The sequence below is a fragment of the Neofelis nebulosa genome, chromosome 7 (genome assembly GCF_028018385.1).
Source record: "Neofelis nebulosa isolate mNeoNeb1 chromosome 7, mNeoNeb1.pri, whole genome shotgun sequence".
NCBI classification, from domain to species: Eukaryota; Metazoa; Chordata; class Mammalia; order Carnivora; family Felidae; genus Neofelis; species Neofelis nebulosa.
The window spans coordinates 3392026-3410888 of record NC_080788.1 but is presented as its reverse complement, the minus strand read 5'-3'; the positions used below and the strand labels follow the sequence as shown (position 1 = coordinate 3410888).

The 18863-nt window shown below is 41.4% G+C and overlaps 1 protein-coding gene across 2 annotated transcripts in view; it reads left to right on the top strand.

The window, feature by feature from the left end:
• Positions 1–18863, top strand: part of ADAMTSL3 (ADAMTS like 3) — a 357244-nt gene that overhangs the window by 312792 nt on the left and 25589 nt on the right. For both annotated transcript variants that reach the window (XM_058736402.1, XM_058736403.1), the window contains one exon: positions 15828–16010. In XM_058736402.1, the coding sequence (XP_058592385.1) occupies positions 15828–16010 (183 nt within the window). The remainder of the gene's footprint in view (positions 1–15827; positions 16011–18863) is intronic.

Here is an 18863-nt window from a genome sequence, read left to right as displayed (position 1 = left end):
TGGGGAATCAGCCCAGCCTTGAGATGTCCCCCGAGGAGCTCCCCTTATGGTTTGAATTTGGTGGTGATAGCAGCAGGACCAACTTCATGGTCATGGCGCGTGGCTTCCAAATGAGCAGTACTTTCCATGTACCCTTTAGGGACCTTGTCCTAGCTGTTTATTCATCCACATCCGGATGTTACATTGATAGACGTTGAAACTTGCCGTTCATCAGGAAGGGCCTCCGGAATGTCTGAGGTTCGTCCCCATCTGAGCTGTAGTTCTGGAGTTCTCTGTATCGAAGTGGGTAACTTACACCACTCGTGTATCTTTGGTGTGCATCCTGTACTTGATTTGCACCAATGCTGAGTCTTTTTCTTCAAGGAGCCACTGGAGGGTTTCGATCTTGAGATACTATGTGGAACAACTCTCATGGGCCTTTGCTGGCCCATAAACGAGACCCTGGAGGACAGCATCCAGTGGTGGACTGTAGCACTCATGGGATATGACTGGTAAACTTAAAGAGATCTGTCCAGCCCCAAGCAAAGCAGGGCTCCTAAGAGGCCCGGGATGTTGATACCTTCCCTCCATGTTAGAAGGAACATATTTTATTTTTATTTTATTTTATTTTTTATGTTTATTTATTTTTGAGACAGAGAGAGACAGAGCATGAATGGGGGAGGGGCAGAGAGAGAGGGAGACACAGAATCGGAAGCAGGCTCCAGGCTCTGAGCCATCAGCCCAGAGCCTGACGTGGGGCTCGAACTCACGAACCGTGAGATCGTGACCTGAGCTGACGTCGGACGCTCAACCGACTGAGCCACCCAGGCGCCGCTGAAGGAACATATTTTAAAAGCCTCTGGGGAAAGATGCTTGAATATGGAAATGGGGACAGATGCCATGACCCACGTTGTTTCTACTTCCTCAGATCAAGTTGCTTGGGGACCTGGTGTTGTCAATCTGTTGACATCATTTTGCTGGAGAAGAGAAAGTGCTTCGGCAGCTACTCAGGAGAGTTCTGTGATGGGTAAAAGCCATAGCCTCACATTTGTCAGAAGTTCTGGGTATGGCATCAGTGATGGATCGTCCTTTATATCCAAAAAGCATAGATTACATATCGCTAAAAAGAACAGAAGAGTGTGCAGTTAACTCAACATGGGAGCATTTCTTACCATATTTACTACATTGTGAACACTGGCCCCACATTCAAGAAGAGTATACATACTATTTGTGCTGGTCGTGTTGAGGTGTTTGTCTCTGACACGGGGACGGTGAGCTCTTTCCGGTTTCCTCTATTAGTAATGTTTCCCCTTGTGGGTTGTCTATGCTGTGTTCAATTTGCCTCTTATCCTATGAATTGACAATACAACTTCTTCATAGCCCCCCAGAGGTCACTAACGGTAGTTGAAATTTCCCGTCATCACGTGTGAAAAAAATCCAGCACATCGTCTAAGTGTTGAGTAGCTTGGGAAAATCAAGAAATGAACAAAACCCTACAGGTATAATATCTGTGATACATTGATATAAACATCTAGCATTTTAGAGCCGTCCGAACAGGCCAAGGATTTTGTAGTGTGGAATGTTCCGTGGGCCTTTCAAGGACGAGGGATATTTGTTTTTAAACAGTGACTATTTTTAAAGACACCCAGAGGTTCAGACTTGCTGCAAACACGTGTTTTACAAACCCTCCGGAGCTGAACCTTTTTTTTTTTTCCCACCACATTTGCCTTCCAAAAACGATTCCAGCATTGTGGAAACAGAACATGAAGTATCTCAGGGCTGCGTGGCTTAGGGGAATAGCCTGTCTCTGAGGTTAGATAAATAAGTTTAAACTATTTCTGACATTCTGTCGCTGTTTCAACAGAGCACACATTTGTTATTTTGAAAGACCATCAAGAGCAGTGGTCAGAAGCATCTCGTCTGAGTTTCCTCCTGCCTCTTCCGTTCTTTGAACGTGTTCACACGGGTAACGACGCTTCTAGGTGCTGAGTTGCAGGGGGTCGGTTTCTTTTTTATCCACCCTGGAGACCTACGTGTCTCCTTTTGCATCTCAAAACCGGCCGGGTTCTGCTTTGCAATCTGAAACTGCTGGCTCAGGGAGAATATCCCTGTGTGTGCAAACCCAGTATCATACCCTTGCTGTTCTGAGGTTGCTCGTGGAGTTGTCTCTGACTCCTGTCAGTTCCAGAGGCTGGAAATTCGGGAGTCTTCTGGAACTGACTTCTGGCAGTTATGGGGGCTTACACTGGGTTGGACCCTCTGCCTCTGGCTTCTTCTTGTACTCACCTACTATGTGCACTCACTCTCTCGCTCTCTCTCGCTCTCTCCCTCTCCCTCCCTCTCTCTCTCTCTCTCTCTCCCTCTCTCTCTCTCTCTCTCTCACCCTCCCATCAACCAGGATACAAAGCTCAGTTCCTTGACTGCTTTCTACTCATAGCAAGACCTCCATTGTTACCAAGCACTTGACAACCTTTTAAAGCAAGGCTGAGGCTTGAGAGATCATGGCAAAGGCATCCTATCCCCTTGCCCCTCTGCTCCCTGTTCTCTCTCATCCCCCCCTCTGCTTTCCCCAACCCCTAGGATTGCTGTAGGGACTCTTAAGTTCTTCTCTCCCTGTTATGTGGCCCTTGCCTACAGATGCATGCATCGAAATCTTGCAAGATGTCCTGAAGGAAGAGTATCCACCCTCTTTAGAAGACAGCTGGAGGGGCGCCGGGGTGGTTCAGTAGGTTAAGTGTCCGACTTGGGATCAGGTCATGATCTCACAGTTTGTGAGTTGGAGCACCACGTCGGGCTCTGTGATGACAGCTTGGAGCCTGAGTCTGCTTCTAACTCTGTCTCCTTCTCTCTCTGCCCCTCCTCTGCTTAAGCGCTCTCTCTCTCTCTCTCTCTCAAAAGTAAATAAACATTAAAAAAAAAGACAGCTGGAATTATATACAGAAGAAAGCAATGTCTCTAGCCTGTAGTCGGTTCTATTGAATTTATTTATTTATTTTTAAGTTTATTTATTTATTTGGAGAGAGATGGAGTGCAAGCCGGGGAGGGGCAGAGAGAGGGAGAGAGAGAATCACAAGCAGGCTCTGCACTGTCAGCACGGAGCCTGAAGCAGGGTTCGAGCTCACCCAGTGTGGGGCTCAAACTCACGAACCGTGAGATCATGACCTGAACTGAAGTCAGATGCTTAACCAACTGAGCCCAACAGACGCCCCTCTTTTTTCCCTCTGTTCATTTGTTTCTTAAATTCCACATATGAGCGAAAACATATGGTATTTGTCTTTCTCTGACTGGCATTTCACTTAGCATAATATACTCTATATCTGTCCACATCATTGCAAATGGCAAGATTTCATTCTTCTTGATCACCAAGTAATATTCCAGTGTGTGTATGTGTGTGTGTGTGTGTGTGTGTGCGTGTGTGTGTGTGACACCTTCTTTATCCATTCATCTATTGATGGACACTTGGACTGCTTCTGTAATTTGGCTGTTGTAGATAATGCTTCTGTAAACATCGGGATGCCTGTATCCCTTTGGAATTAGTGTTTTCCTATTGTTTGGGTAAATACCCTCTACTGGAATTATTGGATCATAGGGTAGTTCTATCTTCAATTTTTTTTAGGTTTATTTATCTACTTAGAGAGAGATAGAGCACGCAAGTGAGGCAGGCTCAAAGCCTTTAGGATAAAAGCCAAATCTTCACTATGACCTGCAGTGCTGTGATCTGAGCCCCCTCCCCACCTGCCACTTCTCTGCCCTTGTCTCCTCCATGTACCTTCCTCGGTCACACCTCTGCAGCCACAGTGTTCTTTCCTGCTCCTCCAAAGTAGGAGTGTACCCTGAACTCCAGGCTGATAAAGCCTATGGGGCTGCTTCTTCGAATAGCATTCTCAAAAGCAGAAAATAAAATACTTGGTATTCTAAAGAAAGCCAGTTCTAACCAAAATCTCAAATAAATAGTAAATCAGAAGTGGCATATGATGATATAAGTGCTTTTTCCTGATGCGCTCAATTCCAAATCTAGCATTGGATCCAACAATTGCCATGATTTCAAAGTAGTGGTGGCATACGAGATATTTTGAGAGCTCTGTAACAACCGTAACGTGACACGAAAGTGTTTACCTATGGTTTCTGTTAGCTGCATAGTTGGAGATCCTGCCATCTTGTTTTGTTGGCTATGTTCATAGTTGCTGGAAATTCTAAATGTCAGCTAGAGTTAGTGAAAAGGCCATGGAACCTTGACTTCCATCTATGCACCCAGGTGGGGTTAAGGGACTCCATGTGAGGAGTGCTGCTTCAGGGCTGAGGCACGTGCTGTTCCTTCTGCCTGAAGTTAGACCTCTACATGGCTCGTCTAGCCTGGCTGAAGGCCTTCAGTAAACCTCTTTCATGTAGAACTTTACAACACTGTTGTTTACACGTTTCTTACCATGGAGGTGTGACAAATAAGCCAACGCATCTGAAACTCTTCAGGGTCTCTCCCCATGAGAGGTTTTATAACTTGAGAAAAACTCCATTTATTTAGACTAGTTGTAGGAGACATGTCACAATAAATGGAGATTCTTGAATTGTTATGTTTTCAAACTCACGTCTCTTTCAAAAATGTGTGGTCACTTAAGAATTACTCAATAAGGGATCTTAAAGGACTCTCCTTTAATTAGTAAAATAATTAAGTTCACGTGTATGGAAGCTGGTGAAATGTTTGAAGAGGTTTTTGATATGGTTTGCCCTTTTTTAATCAAAATATTTAAGAAGATTATTTGCTTCCTGGCAAGTAAAGGCCTTCCCTAAATTACCAGGGATTCCAAAATAATTGTGTCTGAAGGTGTGAGGACTTACCACAGAGTCTGCATTTTACTATCTTCTCTGTTTGGAAGAGAACATTGCCATGAATAACCAAAGTCACGCAGTTGTATCTTTGAGATACAATGATTTTCTTCCAGAAGATCTACTCCCTGTTCATGTATGCATTCAGCAAATATTTATATGTCTGCTCTTTGCCAGTCACTGTCCCCACAGCTTCCTGGAGAGGCCTGAGATTAATGTGGTAGTGATTCTCTATGAGAGTGCTGGCCATGGAAAGCACATAAGAAAAATGAGTTGAGGGGCGCCTGGGTGGCTCAGTCGGTTGAGCGTCCGACTTCGGCTCAGGTCATGATCTCATGGCTCGTGGATTCGAGCCCCTTGTTGGGCTCAGTGCTGACAGCTCAGAGCCTGGAGCCTGCTTCGGGTTCTGTGTCTCCCTCTCTGTCTGCCTCTCCCCTGCTCACGATCTGTCTCTCTCTCAAAAACAAAGATTAAAAAAATTTTAATAAAAAAAGAAAAATGAGTTGAATAAATATATAAAAGGAAGGGTGAGTTGATGAATGAATGAATTGATCCCACACATATCTCAGAGCCGAGGGGATAGTTTAGCATAGTCTCTTGCCATTACTCTTGTCCAGTTTTGAGCAGTATGGTCTAATACCTTCAGGAAAACACAAATTTACTCCTGTGGTCTTGAGGCAGAAAAGTTGCCCTGCCTAATGTTACCATTTGAAATAGGAATAAAGTGTGTAAAAGACATCAGTCGTCGACAGCACTGAGGCTGAATGTCCATTTGGGCCTAGACGAGGCCACGAGGAATTTCTGCCCAGTAGAGCTCTGGGTCAGCCTCTGAGCTGATGCTGAGCGCAAATACGATGTTGGACAAGCATCAGGAAGCACACGAAGAGCGTCGGTTGTATGTAAAAAGTAAATGTTAGGGACGCCTGGGTGGCTCAGTCAGTTAAGTGTCCGACTTCGGCTCAGGTCAAGATCTCATGGTTTGTGAGTTCGATCCCCGCGTCGGGCTCTGTGATGACAGCTTGGAGCCTAGAGCCTACTTGGGATTCTATGTCTCTGGCTCTCTCTGCCTGTCCCCTGCTCACACTCTGTCTCTCTCTGTCTCAAAGATAAATAAACATTAAAAAATTTTAAAAAGAAGTAAATGTTAGTATAAGTGTTGTGTCTCCCCTTGCCCCCCCCCAAAATTGTAGAAAAACAAGATGAAATCAAAGAGAAATTTTAAAAAATAAAACTGTTAATTTGTTAGTTTATTTAACTGAAAGTTGCTGAGAGAGTAGATCTTAGATGTGCTTACCTCAAAAAAGAAATGGTAACTCTGTGACACGATGCAGGTGTTGGGTAATGAACGGGATGGTGGTAGTCATTTCGTAATCTACAGGTGCATCAAACCAATGTGTTGCACACCTTAAACATACACAATGTTCTGTGTCAATCATATCTCAGTAAAGCTGGGGGTAAAGCCACTAAAAGAGAGGCAGAAATAAAAATCATGCTGGAAAGAATGTTAAAAGCCAATCACAAATAAAGCCAACATTAGAAGCAGAAAATAAAATGCTCCAAATAAAATGAGGAAAATTCTGAGGCAAGCTCAGAATTTCTTGCAAAATGCAGAGAAAAAGAACAGAGAGCTAAAAACAATGATACCTAGGGCAATGGGCATGGAAAAGAAAGACTAATAATCACATGATTGGTGTTCCTGAGCAAGAGAAGGAAAAGGAGTAGACACAGAATTTAAGACTTAAAGATAGACAGACAGCTGGACGGATAGATAGATGGATAGGTAGATAGATAGGTAGATGGGTGGATGGATGGATGGTTGGATGGAGAGAGATAGATATATGATCGATAGATACATAGATGATAGATAAATAGATAATTGACAGATTCATAGGTGATAGATGTATAGATAATTGATAGATTCATAGATGATAGATAGATAGATAATTGATAGATTCAGAGATGATAGATGATAGGTAGATGATAAATAGATGATGGATAGATGAGAGAGAGGGGTAGAGAGAGAAAAGGAGGAGAAGGAAGGAAGGGAGGGGAGAAAAAAAAAAGTTTTACTGAATGGAAGCAGTGACTATAGTTTGTAGATTAAATGCCCAGAGTGTTCCAGGCAGAACTGACAAGCAAGTAATACTATCTCTTGATCGTATCCTGGCAAAGTTTTTGAAAATTTTAGATCACAGAATCCTGCAGGAATCCAAAAAGAAAAAAAGAAATAACGACAACAGATTACCTAAAAGGGAATAAAAAAATAGGCCTGCCTCGGACTTCTTCAAACTATGAAAGCCCCACGTGACAAGGGTCGGCATGAGCGGTGTGGAGGAAATCGCATTACGGCACTCCAGTTCTGTGGCCAGCTGAGCTGTTTCTTAGTGAGGAGAAGAGAAGACGTTCCTACACACTCCAGGATTCATAATCTGTCCTACCCACTGACCTTCCTACCTTTGTGGGAAAAATACTCCCAAAAGCCTGCCCTGTCAAGCAAGACATGAAGCTTAATTATGATCATGGAGACATTGGAATATTAAGGGAGTCATAATAAACATTGAAACAACTTAAATATAGAATTTAAGAATTTATTTTAGTGACTTAAAAATAGATTGCAAATCTATGGGACGCCTGGGTGGCTCAGTCAGTTAAGCGTCCGACTTCAGCTCTGGTCATGATCTCGTAGTTCGTGAGTTTGAGCCCCACATCAGGCTCTGTGCTGACAGCTCAGAGCCTGGAGCCTGCTTCGGATTCTGTCTCCGTCCCTCTCTGCCCCTCCCCCATATTGATGTTCTGTCTCCCTCTCTCTCAAATATAAGTAAACGTTAAAAATTTTTAAAAAATAGATGGCAAATCTCAAAAAAAAATTTAAAGAAGATATATGATGAAAAATAAAAATGTAAAATGATCAGAATTTCAATCCTATATTCTATCAGAAGAAAGAAAGGACGAAGAGGAAGGAAAACTTCACGTTTTCTCATCCTAGAAGGAAAATTGGAGATCTGGGAGATATGGTTTGAATTTTTTCAACTTTTTAAAATTTGAAGGTAGGTGAGGCATTCAGCAGACATCATATGATGAAAAGTCTTGCTCTCACCTCTGTTCCTGCCCCCTTTGCACCTGTGCCAGGGTATCAACTTTGTTAGATTCTTCTGTCTCTTTGCAAAGATTCTCTATGCAAGCACGAAGACTTATTTTTTCCTCTTTTTTATGTAAAAGCCTATTCAACACAGCATTCTACATCTTGCAGTTTTCAGTTGAGAACATTTCTTTTTTTAAAAAGTGTTATTGAAATATGATTGAGATACAACAAATTGTGTATGCCTAATACACACAATTTGATGAGGTTGGATACATGCATATACCCATTAACCATCATCCCAGTCAAGGTAATCCACATATCCGTCACCTCCAAAACTTAACTTGTATACTCCTTTTTTGTGATCAGTTGGCCATATTTGCATGGGTCTAATTCTGGGCTCTTTATTCTGTTACATTGGTCTATGTGCCTGTTAGTTTTTTAAAAAATTTTAATGTTTATTTATTATTGAGAGAGAGAGAGGGTAAGTGAGGGAGGGACAGAAAAAGAGAGACAGATCTGAAGCAGGCTCTTTGCTGCCATGCAAAGCCCAATGTGGGGCTCAAATCCACGTACTGTGAGATCATGACCTGAGCCAAAGTCAGATGCTCAACTGTCTGAGCCACCTCAGGCACCCCTATGTCCCTGTTTTTTTTTTTAAATTTTTTTTTTAACATTTATTTTTGAGACAGAGAGAGACAGAGCATGAATGGGGGAGGGGCAGAGAGAGAGGGAGACACAGAATCAGAAGCATGCTCCAGGCTCTGAGCCATCAGCCCAGAGCCCGACGCGGGTCTTGAACTCACGGACCGTGAGATCGTGACCTGAGCTTAAGTCGGATGCTTAACCGACTGAGCCACCCAGGCACCCCACTATGTCCCTGTTTTTAATGCCAGTACCATTCTGTTTTGATTGCTATAGCTTTGTAATATATTTTGAAATCAGGAAGTGTGATACCTTTAGCTTTGTTCTTTTTCTCTTAATATTGCTTTGGCTCTTTGGTGCCTTCATTGGTTCCATATGAATTTTAGGATTGTTTTCTCTATTTCTGTAAAAAAAAAATGCCATTGGAATTTTGATGGGTATAGCATCGAACCTGTAGATTGCTTTGTGTAGTATGGAAGTTTTAAATATTAAGTCTTCCTGTCCATGAAAATGGGATGCCTTTCCATTTATTTGTATCTTCTTTACTTATTTGCATGGATGCTTTGTACTTATCTCTGTGTACATCTTCCGCCTTCTATGTTAAGTTTATTTCTAAGTTTGTATTCTTTCTGATGCTATTATAAATGAGATTATTTTCTTCATTTCCTTTTTAGATATTTCATTGTTAGTGTACAGAAATGCAACTAATTTTTGTATGTTAATTTTGTACCCTTCAACCTTACTGATTTTGTTTATTTGGGGTGTGTGTGTGTGTAGTCTTTAGGGTTTTTTACATAAAAGGTTATGTCATCTGAAAGCAGAAATAACTTTACTTTCTTCCGACCCAATGCCTTTAATTTCTTCCTCTTGCCTAAGCACTCTGAGTAGGACTCCCAGAACCATTTTGAATATAGGTTTCAAGAGTGGGCATATTTGTTTTTCTTTCTGATCTTAGAGGAAAAGCTTTCACTTTTTCATCATTGAATATGATAAGGGGATAAGCTATGACCTTATCATATATGGATTTTATTATGTTGAAGTAAGTTCCTGCAATATATAATTTGTTGAGGTGTTTTACCATGAAAAGAGTGTTAGATTTTGCTGAATACTTTTTCTGCATTTATTGAGATGATTATGCATTTTTTATCCTTCATTCTGTTCATACGATCTGTATCACATTAATTAAGTTGCATGTATCTCAGGGATAAATCCCGCTTGGTGATGTTATAAGATCCTTTTAATGTGTTATTGAATTCAGTTTGCTGGTATTTTTTTGAAGATTTTTACATCTGTGTTCATCAGGAATGTTGGCCTGTAGTTTTCTTTTCTTGTAGTGTTTTTGTCTGCCTTTGGTATCAGGGCAATGTTGGCCTCATAAAATGAGTTTAGAAGTGTTTCTTCCTAGGGGCACCTGGGTGACTCAATTGGTTGAGTGTCCACCTTCGGCTCAGGTCGTGATCTCACAGTTTGTGAGTTTGAGCCCTGCATTGGGTTCTCTGCTGTCAGCGCAGAGCCTACTTCAGATCCTTTGTCCCCCTCTCTTTCTCCCCCACTAAAAAATAAAAAATAAACATTAAAAAAGAAGTGTTTCTTCCTCTTAAATGTTTCAGAAGAATTTGGAAGGATTGTATTAAATCTTCTTTAACGGTTTGGTATAATTCATCAGTGAAGCCATCTGGTCTTAGACTTTTGTTTGTTGGGAGGCCTCAGATTACTGATTCAGTTTCCTTATACATTATTCACACCTGTTGAAGTTGTCTGTTTCTTCATGATTCAGTCTTGGTAGTTTGTATGTTTCTATGAATGTATCATTTCCTCTAGGTTTGGTGTATAATTATTCAAATTATGAATAATTTGTGATCCTTTTGGTTTCTGTGTCATCAGTTTTCATGTCTCCTTTTTCATTTTTTATCTTACTTATTTGAACCCTTTTATTATTTTTAGTAAGGATGGATAAGGGTTTGTCAGCTTACTTTCTTTTTTCAAAACAACTCTTATTTTTGTTAATATTTTCTATTGGTTTTCTATTCCTTATTTTGCCTACTTGTGCTCCAATGCCTGTGTTTTTTTATCTTCCTTCTGCTAATGTTGGGCTTAGTTTGTTGTTCTTTTTCTAGGTCCTTGAAGGATAAAGTTAGGTAGTTTGAGATATTTCTTCTTTTTAAAAATTTTTTAATGTTTATTTATTATTGAGAGAGAGCACGTGCAAACAGGGAAGGGGTAGAAAGAGAGGGAGACAGAATCCAAAGCAGGCTCCAGGCTCTGAGCTGTCAGCACAGAGTCCAACATGGGGCTTGAACTCAAAAACAGCGAGATCACGGCCTGAGCTTAAGTCGAATGCTTAACTGACTGAGCCACCCGGGTGCCCCAGATCTTTCTTCTTTTGTAATGCAGGCATTTATTGCTATAAACTTCCTTCCTACTACTGCTTTTCTTGCATCCCACAGATTTTGTTAGTCCTATGTTTATTTTCTTTCATATTAGGTATTTTCTAATTTCCCTTTTGATTTCTTCTTTGACAATGGTTGCTCAAGAGCATCTGGGTTAATTTCCACATGTTTGAATTTTCCAATTCTCCTTCTGGTACCAATTCCTAGTTTTTTTCCAGCGTGGTTAGAAAAGATACTTGGTGTGGTTTCAATCTTCTTAAATTTGTTAAGACTTGTATTCTGGCCTAACATGTGATCTGTCTTGAAGAATGTTTCATGTACACTTGAGAAGAATGTATATTCTGCTATTGTTGGGTGGAATACTCTGTGTCTTTCTGATAGGTCCATTTGCTTAATAGTGTAGTTCAAGTCTACTGTTTCCTTGTTAATTTTCTGTCTGGAAATCCTATCCATTGTTGAAAGTGGGATATTGAAGTCCTCTACTATTACTGTATTGCTATCTATTTCTCTTTACAGATCTGTCAATGTTTGCCTTGCATATTTAGGTGCTCTGATATTGGATGCATAAATATTTGTAGTTATTATAGCTTCCTGATGAATTGACCCTGTTATCACTATATACTGACCTTTGTATCTTATAGCAGTTTTTGACTTAATGTTGTCTAATATAAGTACAGACACCCTGCTCTCATTCGGTTACCATTTACATGGAATATCTTTTTCCATTCCTTCACTTTCAGTCAATGTGTATCTGTAATTCTAAAGAGAGTCTCTTTCAGGCAGCATATGGTTAGAGCTTCTCTTTAAATCAATTCAGCCACTGTGCCTTTTGGTTGAAGAGTTTAATCCATTTACATTTAAAGTAATTATTGATAGGTAAGGACTTAGAATTGCCATTTTGTTAATTGTTTTTCTGTCTTATTTGTGGTTCTTTTGTCTCTCTTTTCCTCTATGTCCAACTTCCTTTATGATTTGCTGATTTATTAATACTGGCATGCTTTGCTTTTCATTTTTCTTTTCTTTTTCTTTTGTGTATCTACTAAAGGTATATTTGGTGTGTGATTACTGTGAGGGGTTACATAAAACATCTAATAGTTATAATTGATTATTTTAAGGTGATAACAATATAATTTCAATCTAATACAAAAAACTCTACACTTTTACCTCTCTGTCTTCCTACTTTATGTTACTGATGTCACACTTTACATGTTTTTACATTGAGTATTCTTTTAAAAAAAATTTTTTTTAACGTTTATTTATTTTCGAGACAGACAGAGACAGAGCATGAACAGGGGAGGGTCAGAGAGAGGGGGACACAGAATCTGAAACAGGCTCCAGGCTCCGAGCTGTCAGCATAGAGCCCGACGTGGGGCTCGAACCCACGGACCACGAGATCATGACCTGAGCCGAAGTCGGCCGCTTAACCAACTGAGCCACCCAGGCGCCCCTACATTGAGTATTCTTAACAAATTTTCATATTCGAAGTCTTACTTCTTTTTGTCTTTTATTTCTTTTGCTTTTAATAATCTATTTATTTAAAATATCCCAGAGTATCACAAAATAAGTACATCTTTATTATATTCTTATATTCACCTAATACATTCAACAGCATATAAAAATAATTATTCACCATGATCAAGTGGGATTCATTCCTGGGCTGCAGGGCTGGTTCAATATTCACAAATCAATCAGTGTGAGATATCACATTAATAAAAGAAAAGATAAGAACCATATGATCCTGTCTATTAATACAGAAAAAGCATTTGACAAAATTCAGCATCCTTTCTTAATAAAAACCCTCGAGAAAGTCGGGATAGAAGGAACATACTTAAACATCATAAAAGCCATTTATTAAAAGCCCACAGCTAATATCATCCTCAATGGGGAAAAACTGAGAGCTTTCCCCCTGAGATCAGGAACGCGACAGGCATGTCCACTCTCACCGCTGTTGTTTAACATAGTGTTGGAAGTGCTAGCATCAGCAATCAGACAACAAAAGGAAATCAAAGGCATCAAAATTGGCAAAGATGAAGTCAAGCTTTCACTTTTTGCAGATGACATGATATCATACATGGAATACCCGATAGACTCCACCAAACGTCTGCTAGAACTGGTACATGAATTCAGCAAAGTCGCAGGATACAAAATCAATGTACAGAAATCAGTTGTATTCTTATACACTAATAATGAAGCAACAGAAAGACAAATAAAGAAACTGATCCCATTCACAATTGCACCAAGAAGCATAAAATACCTAGGAATAAACCTAACCAAAGATGTAAAAGATCTGTATGCTGAAAACTATAGAAAGCTTATGAAGGAAATTGAAGAAGATACAAAGAAATGGAAAAACATTCTGTGCTCATGGGTTGGAAGAATAAATATTGTCAAAATGTCAATACTACCCAAAGCTATCTACACATTCAATGCAATCCCAATCAAAATTGCACCAGCATTCTTCTCAAAGCTAGAACAAGCAATCCTAAAATTCATATGGAACCACAAAAGGCCCCGAATAGCCAAAGTAATATTGAAGAAGACCAAAGCGGGAGGCATCACAATCCCAGACTTTAGCCTCTACTACAAAGCTGTCATCATCAAGACAGCATGGTATTGGCTCAAAAACAGACACAGAGGCCAATGGAATAGAACAGAGACTCCAGAATTGGACCCACAAAAGTATGGCCAGCTAATCTTTGACAAAGCAGGAAAGAATGTCCAATGGAAAAAAGACATCTCTTTAACAAATGGTGCTGGGAGAACTGGACAGCAACATGCAGAAGAATGAAACTAGACCACTTTCTTACACCATTCTTTTTGTCTTTTAACTTTTATATTGGAGTTAAGAGTGATTTATACAGACCCATGACAGTATTAGAGTGTTCTGTATTTGTGTATACATTTAGCTTTTCTGGTGAGTTTATACTTTCATATGCTTTTGTGTTTTTGTTTTGTGTCCTTTCATTTCAACTTGCAGAACTCTCCAGCATTTTTTATGAGGCAGGTCTGATGATGATGAACTCACTCGACTTTCATTTGTCTGGAAAAGTCTTTATTTTTCTTTCATTTCCAAAGGACATTTTTTGCTGGGTATATTATTGGTTGACTGTTTTTTGTTCTTTCGGTAATTTTGCGTATGTCAATATTTCATTACACTGATGTACTACAAGTTAGTTAATGGGTCCCTGTTGGGTATGTGACTTGTTTCCAATCTTTTGCTTTTATATAACTGCATAAATACAGCATTTTTTATGCAGGTATGTTGATAGCATTAATTCCCAGAAAGGGGGATTATGAGATTCAAGGATCAATGTGATTGTAATGTTGGAAGATCTGGTCAAATTAATGCCAACTAGTTTTTTTTTTTTTTAAGTAAATTGTAACATTATTGGAACTTTAAACACAGCGTTTAGTTTCCACTTTACAAGACAAAAGGGAACAAAGAAAGGATAAGCAAAAGTCAAAGGCCCATAAAATCAGAAGGTCTAGAACAATGACAATGTAAACCTAAACATATGTGTAATCACAATAAATTGCTAATAGGGTTAATGCTGCAAAGGCTCTTAGATTGGGTTTCCAAATAAAACCTAATGATATACATTTACACGAGACATTGCTGGAATAGAATCATACAGAAAGTTGTAAAAATTGGACAAAAGTATATTAGGTAGAAGAAAACAAAATAACCAAGAGTCATAATAGTAAAATCAGACAAGATAGGATTTAAGACCCTAAAAAAGGATAAAAAGACATCCATTTAAAAAAAAAAGTAGAATCCCCAGTAACATGGAGTCAACATGAACTGTCATGTGCTGGATAAGATATAATACACAACAACAAAAATGGGGAAAACATAAAAAATGTGGTAAATATAGTAGACGGGAGTGCTTTTTCTGGACGTGAGCTCTCAAGGAGAAGCAGGTTAATAAGGACACATACTAAAAGAAGATGATAAAATTTCATTATTGTAAATATTTGAACTTTACACCCTAAAAAGAAATACCATACTTTCTTTTCAAGTATGCATAGAACATTTGCCAAAAAAAAAAAAAAAACACAACAACAATGAAATGATTGTATGTTAGGCCATAAATGTGCCTTAGAGATTTCAAGAAACAGTTGTACAGATTACCTTTTCTTTTTTTTTAATTTTTTTAAATGTTTATTTATTTTTGACAGAGAGAGAGAGAGAGCGCGCGCGCACACACACACACACACACACACACACACACATATATGAGCAGGGGAGGGGCAGAGAGAGAGGGAGACACAGAATCCGAAGCAGGCTCCAGGCTCTGAGCCATCAGCACAGAGCCTGACGCGGGGCTCGATCCCACGAACCGTGAGATCATGAGCTGAAGTTGGGCGCTTAACCGACTGAGCCGCCCAGGCACCCCTCCCTAAAGATTTCATATTTTTTTTCTAAAGGAGGAGCATTTTGTTGGCTGCGTGCAGCAAACAACTTAAAGATTCACATTAGTATTTTTGTTTTCTGGAGACTCCTCTGTGTTAACCCACCCCTGGGAATGTCTCTCTCTGTCTCTACCTCCAGCTCCACCAACCCCTCTTCTCCCACCACCCCACTCACCGTCACATTTCTTTCCTTTCCTGATACAGAGCAATCCCGCCCTCTTCGGCTCCCATTGAGTCGCATCCATAAACCAGTCAGGTACACAGTAGCCCAAAGCCCTTTGCTTTAACAGGAGCCCCCTCCCTGCCATGGAGGAGCTCCGGACCTAGAAATAAATAGCCATCTCTCCAGACCTAGAAATAAATAGCCATCTCTCGTACTTTATGTAATTCAGCCCGTTCGCTGCCGTGCGGTCAGAATGCTAAACGGTATCTGTCCTGTGGTTCTGTGGCCCTATTCTTAAAGGAATTTGCTTTTTGTCATATTTGTTTTTATTCCAAAGGTGTCCCTCAGCCTAATATAACTTGGTTGAAGAGAGGAGGACCTCTGAGTGACAATATTTCCTTGCTTTTCAATGGATCCCTGTTGTTGCAGAACGTTTCCCTTGAAAATGAAGGAACCTATGTCTGCACAGCCACCAATGCTCTAGGAAAAGCTACGGCAGCATCTACACTCCACCTGCTGGGTAAGTGTCGGGTGCTTCCGGTTCAAGTGCTTCCTGTCATACGTACAGAGCAGGGCCCGGTTTCTTCCGTCCTGGAGTCGCGGAGTAAACGGGATGGACGTTAACCCTGGCTTGCCTCCGCCCGCTCACACGCTGCTCACTGCATCTGGCACTTTGTCTTACAGTTCTTCTCTTAGAAGGCTGTCACTTTCCTGCTGCTACTTCTCTGCCCAAGAGCCTACCGTGGCACACAGTTTTCTGCCCAGAATCCAGACCCTTCACGTTCTGCCTGTGTATTTGCTCATCTGCTGACCCGACTCCCCTTCCAGGCCAGCAGCGAGCTCCGTTCTAGTCGGTGTGGTTTCCTGCGCCATGATCCGATGGAACCCCCCACCCACACGTGGTTTCCCTGGAAGTACGGCTTCCGGGAGCACTGCTCTCCCAGGAAGAGGTGTCCGTCACTGCCTTTCTCACTGGATAGATGCAGGGCCAACTTCTGTCACTTACACAGGGATTCCTGTCTCCTGCGTGACTCTGATTTCATTTGACCTCTTTTGCCTGGTCTTACCGTTTGGTATCTGATTAAGTCCTAACACACGTTGCTCTCCAACTGTTTCCTCTTTCATTTACGTTTCCTCAATTAAATTGCAGGTCCTTTCATGATAGAGACCATGTCTGATATCTTATCTTTGCAGCCCTGAGGATATAATATAGTCTGGGGGCGCACAGTAGGTTCTCAGTAAATACGGATCACTTGAGTCTTAAGACACCTTACCATGGGGTGCATGTTGTAATTTGGAGATGCTCATCACAACGCGCCCCTCGACACAGGATGACAATTGGGGATGATATCTGGAGTTCATTCCCTTCCCCTGCGTTCATCTCTTTTGTTTCTCAAATTCCACATGGGAGTTGAATCGTGGTATTTGTCTTTCTCTGACCGACTTATTTCACTCAGCATAATACACGTTGTTGCAAATGGCATGATTGCATTCTTTTTGATCTCCGAGTAACGGAAGGAAAAACAAGATACAGACAGAGGGGGAAGCAAACCATAAGAGACCTTTAAATTTTTTTTTTTAACGTTTATTTATTTTTGAGACAGAGACAGAGCATGAACGGGGGAGGGTCAGAGAGAGAGGGAGACACAGAATCCGAAGCAGGCTCCAGGCTCCGAGCTGTCAGCACAGAGCCCGACGCGGGGCTTGAACTCACAGACCGTGAGATCATGACCTGAGCTGAAGTCAGCCACTCAACCGACTGAGCCACCCAGGCGCCCCCATAAGAGACCTTTAAAGACAGAGAACAAACGGAGGGCTGCTGGAGAGGAGGTGGGTGGGGGATGGGCTAGAAGGGGGATGGGCATTGAGGAGGGCACTTGTTGGGAGGAGCACTGGGTGTTGGATGGAAGCGAGGAGCCACTGGGTTCTTCTCCCGAAACAAATACTACACTGTATGTCATCTACTTTGAGTTTAAATAAATAAATTAAAAATATATATTTGGAGTTCAACAAATTCTTGTCACCAAAATGGGCTTTAAGTTGTTGAGATCCGGGACACCTGAGTAGCTCCATTGGTTTAGCACTGACTCGAGCTCAGGTCATGATCTCGCGGTTCGTGAGTCCGAGCCCCGTGTCGGGCTCTGTGCTGACAGCTCAGAGCCTGGAGCCTGCTTCAGATTCTGCGTCTCCCTCTCTCTCTCTTCCCCTCCCCTGCTCACACTCTGTCTCTCAAAAATAAACAAACATTTAGGGGAGCCTGGGTGGCTCAGTCGGTGAAGCGTCCGACTTCAGCTCAGGTCATGATCTCGCGGTCCGTGAGTCCGAGCCCCGCGTCAGGCTCCGTGCCCACAGCTCAGGGCCTGGAGCCTGCTTCCTGCTTCAGATTCTGTGTCTCCCTCTCTCTCTGACCCTCCCCTGTTCATGCTCTGTCTCTCTCTGTCTCAAAAATAAATAAATAAATAAATAAATAAATAAATAAATAAATAAATAAATAAAAATAAAAAAATTTAAACTGTTGAGGTTTTAGGACTCAATGAATAATACTCCTCTCTCCTGCCAGGGCTTGGAACCAAGTGAGAGTTGCTCACAGAAGTCAGTCAGATGGACTTTAGGGATCATTCGATAATCCTGTCTGTAGCTCCAGCACCTACCACAGGTGTCGTAAGTGCTAAATACGTGTTGCACAAATGAATGGAATTGAGTCATTGGTGGACATGGTATGAGATCACAACAGGTTCCACTGCTGAACCAAGAGGATGATGGGAAAGAACCTCCTGCATGGTTTTTCTCGTTGGCAGTTCGAGGAGTCCAGGGTCATAATAGGTGGGAGGTGCCCATGTGGGGATTGGAACCACTGTCGGGCACGAAGCACTGGATGTTCAGTCACTCCTCTGACACAGTAGCACAGGGTTGGGGCAGTCATTTTTTTTTCTTTCTTTTTTTTGGGGGGCGGCGGTCATTTTTAATCCTGGTACATACATGAGGAGACCCAAGAAACTCACAGGAAGTTTTCCTAAAGCCCAAATATATATCCTTCTCTTTTATTTTATTTTTTTTAGATTTCCTAATATTTATTTATTTTTGAGAGGCATAGAATTCAAGCAGGGGAGGGGCAGATGGAGACAGAGAACCTGCTTCCATGTTCTGAACTGTCATCACAGAGCCCGACGTGGGTCTCAAACTCATGGACCGTGAGATCATGGCCTTGGCTGAAGTCGGACGCTTAACTGACTGAGCCACCCAGGCGCCCCTATAGCCTTCTCTTTGAGCATTCTTCATACTACCCCTCTTGGACTGGCCGTGCTGATCAGGAAGGCACTGGTGTACCTCCCTGTGGCCCTTCCCAAAGACCTCTGTGGTCTTCTTGGATCTT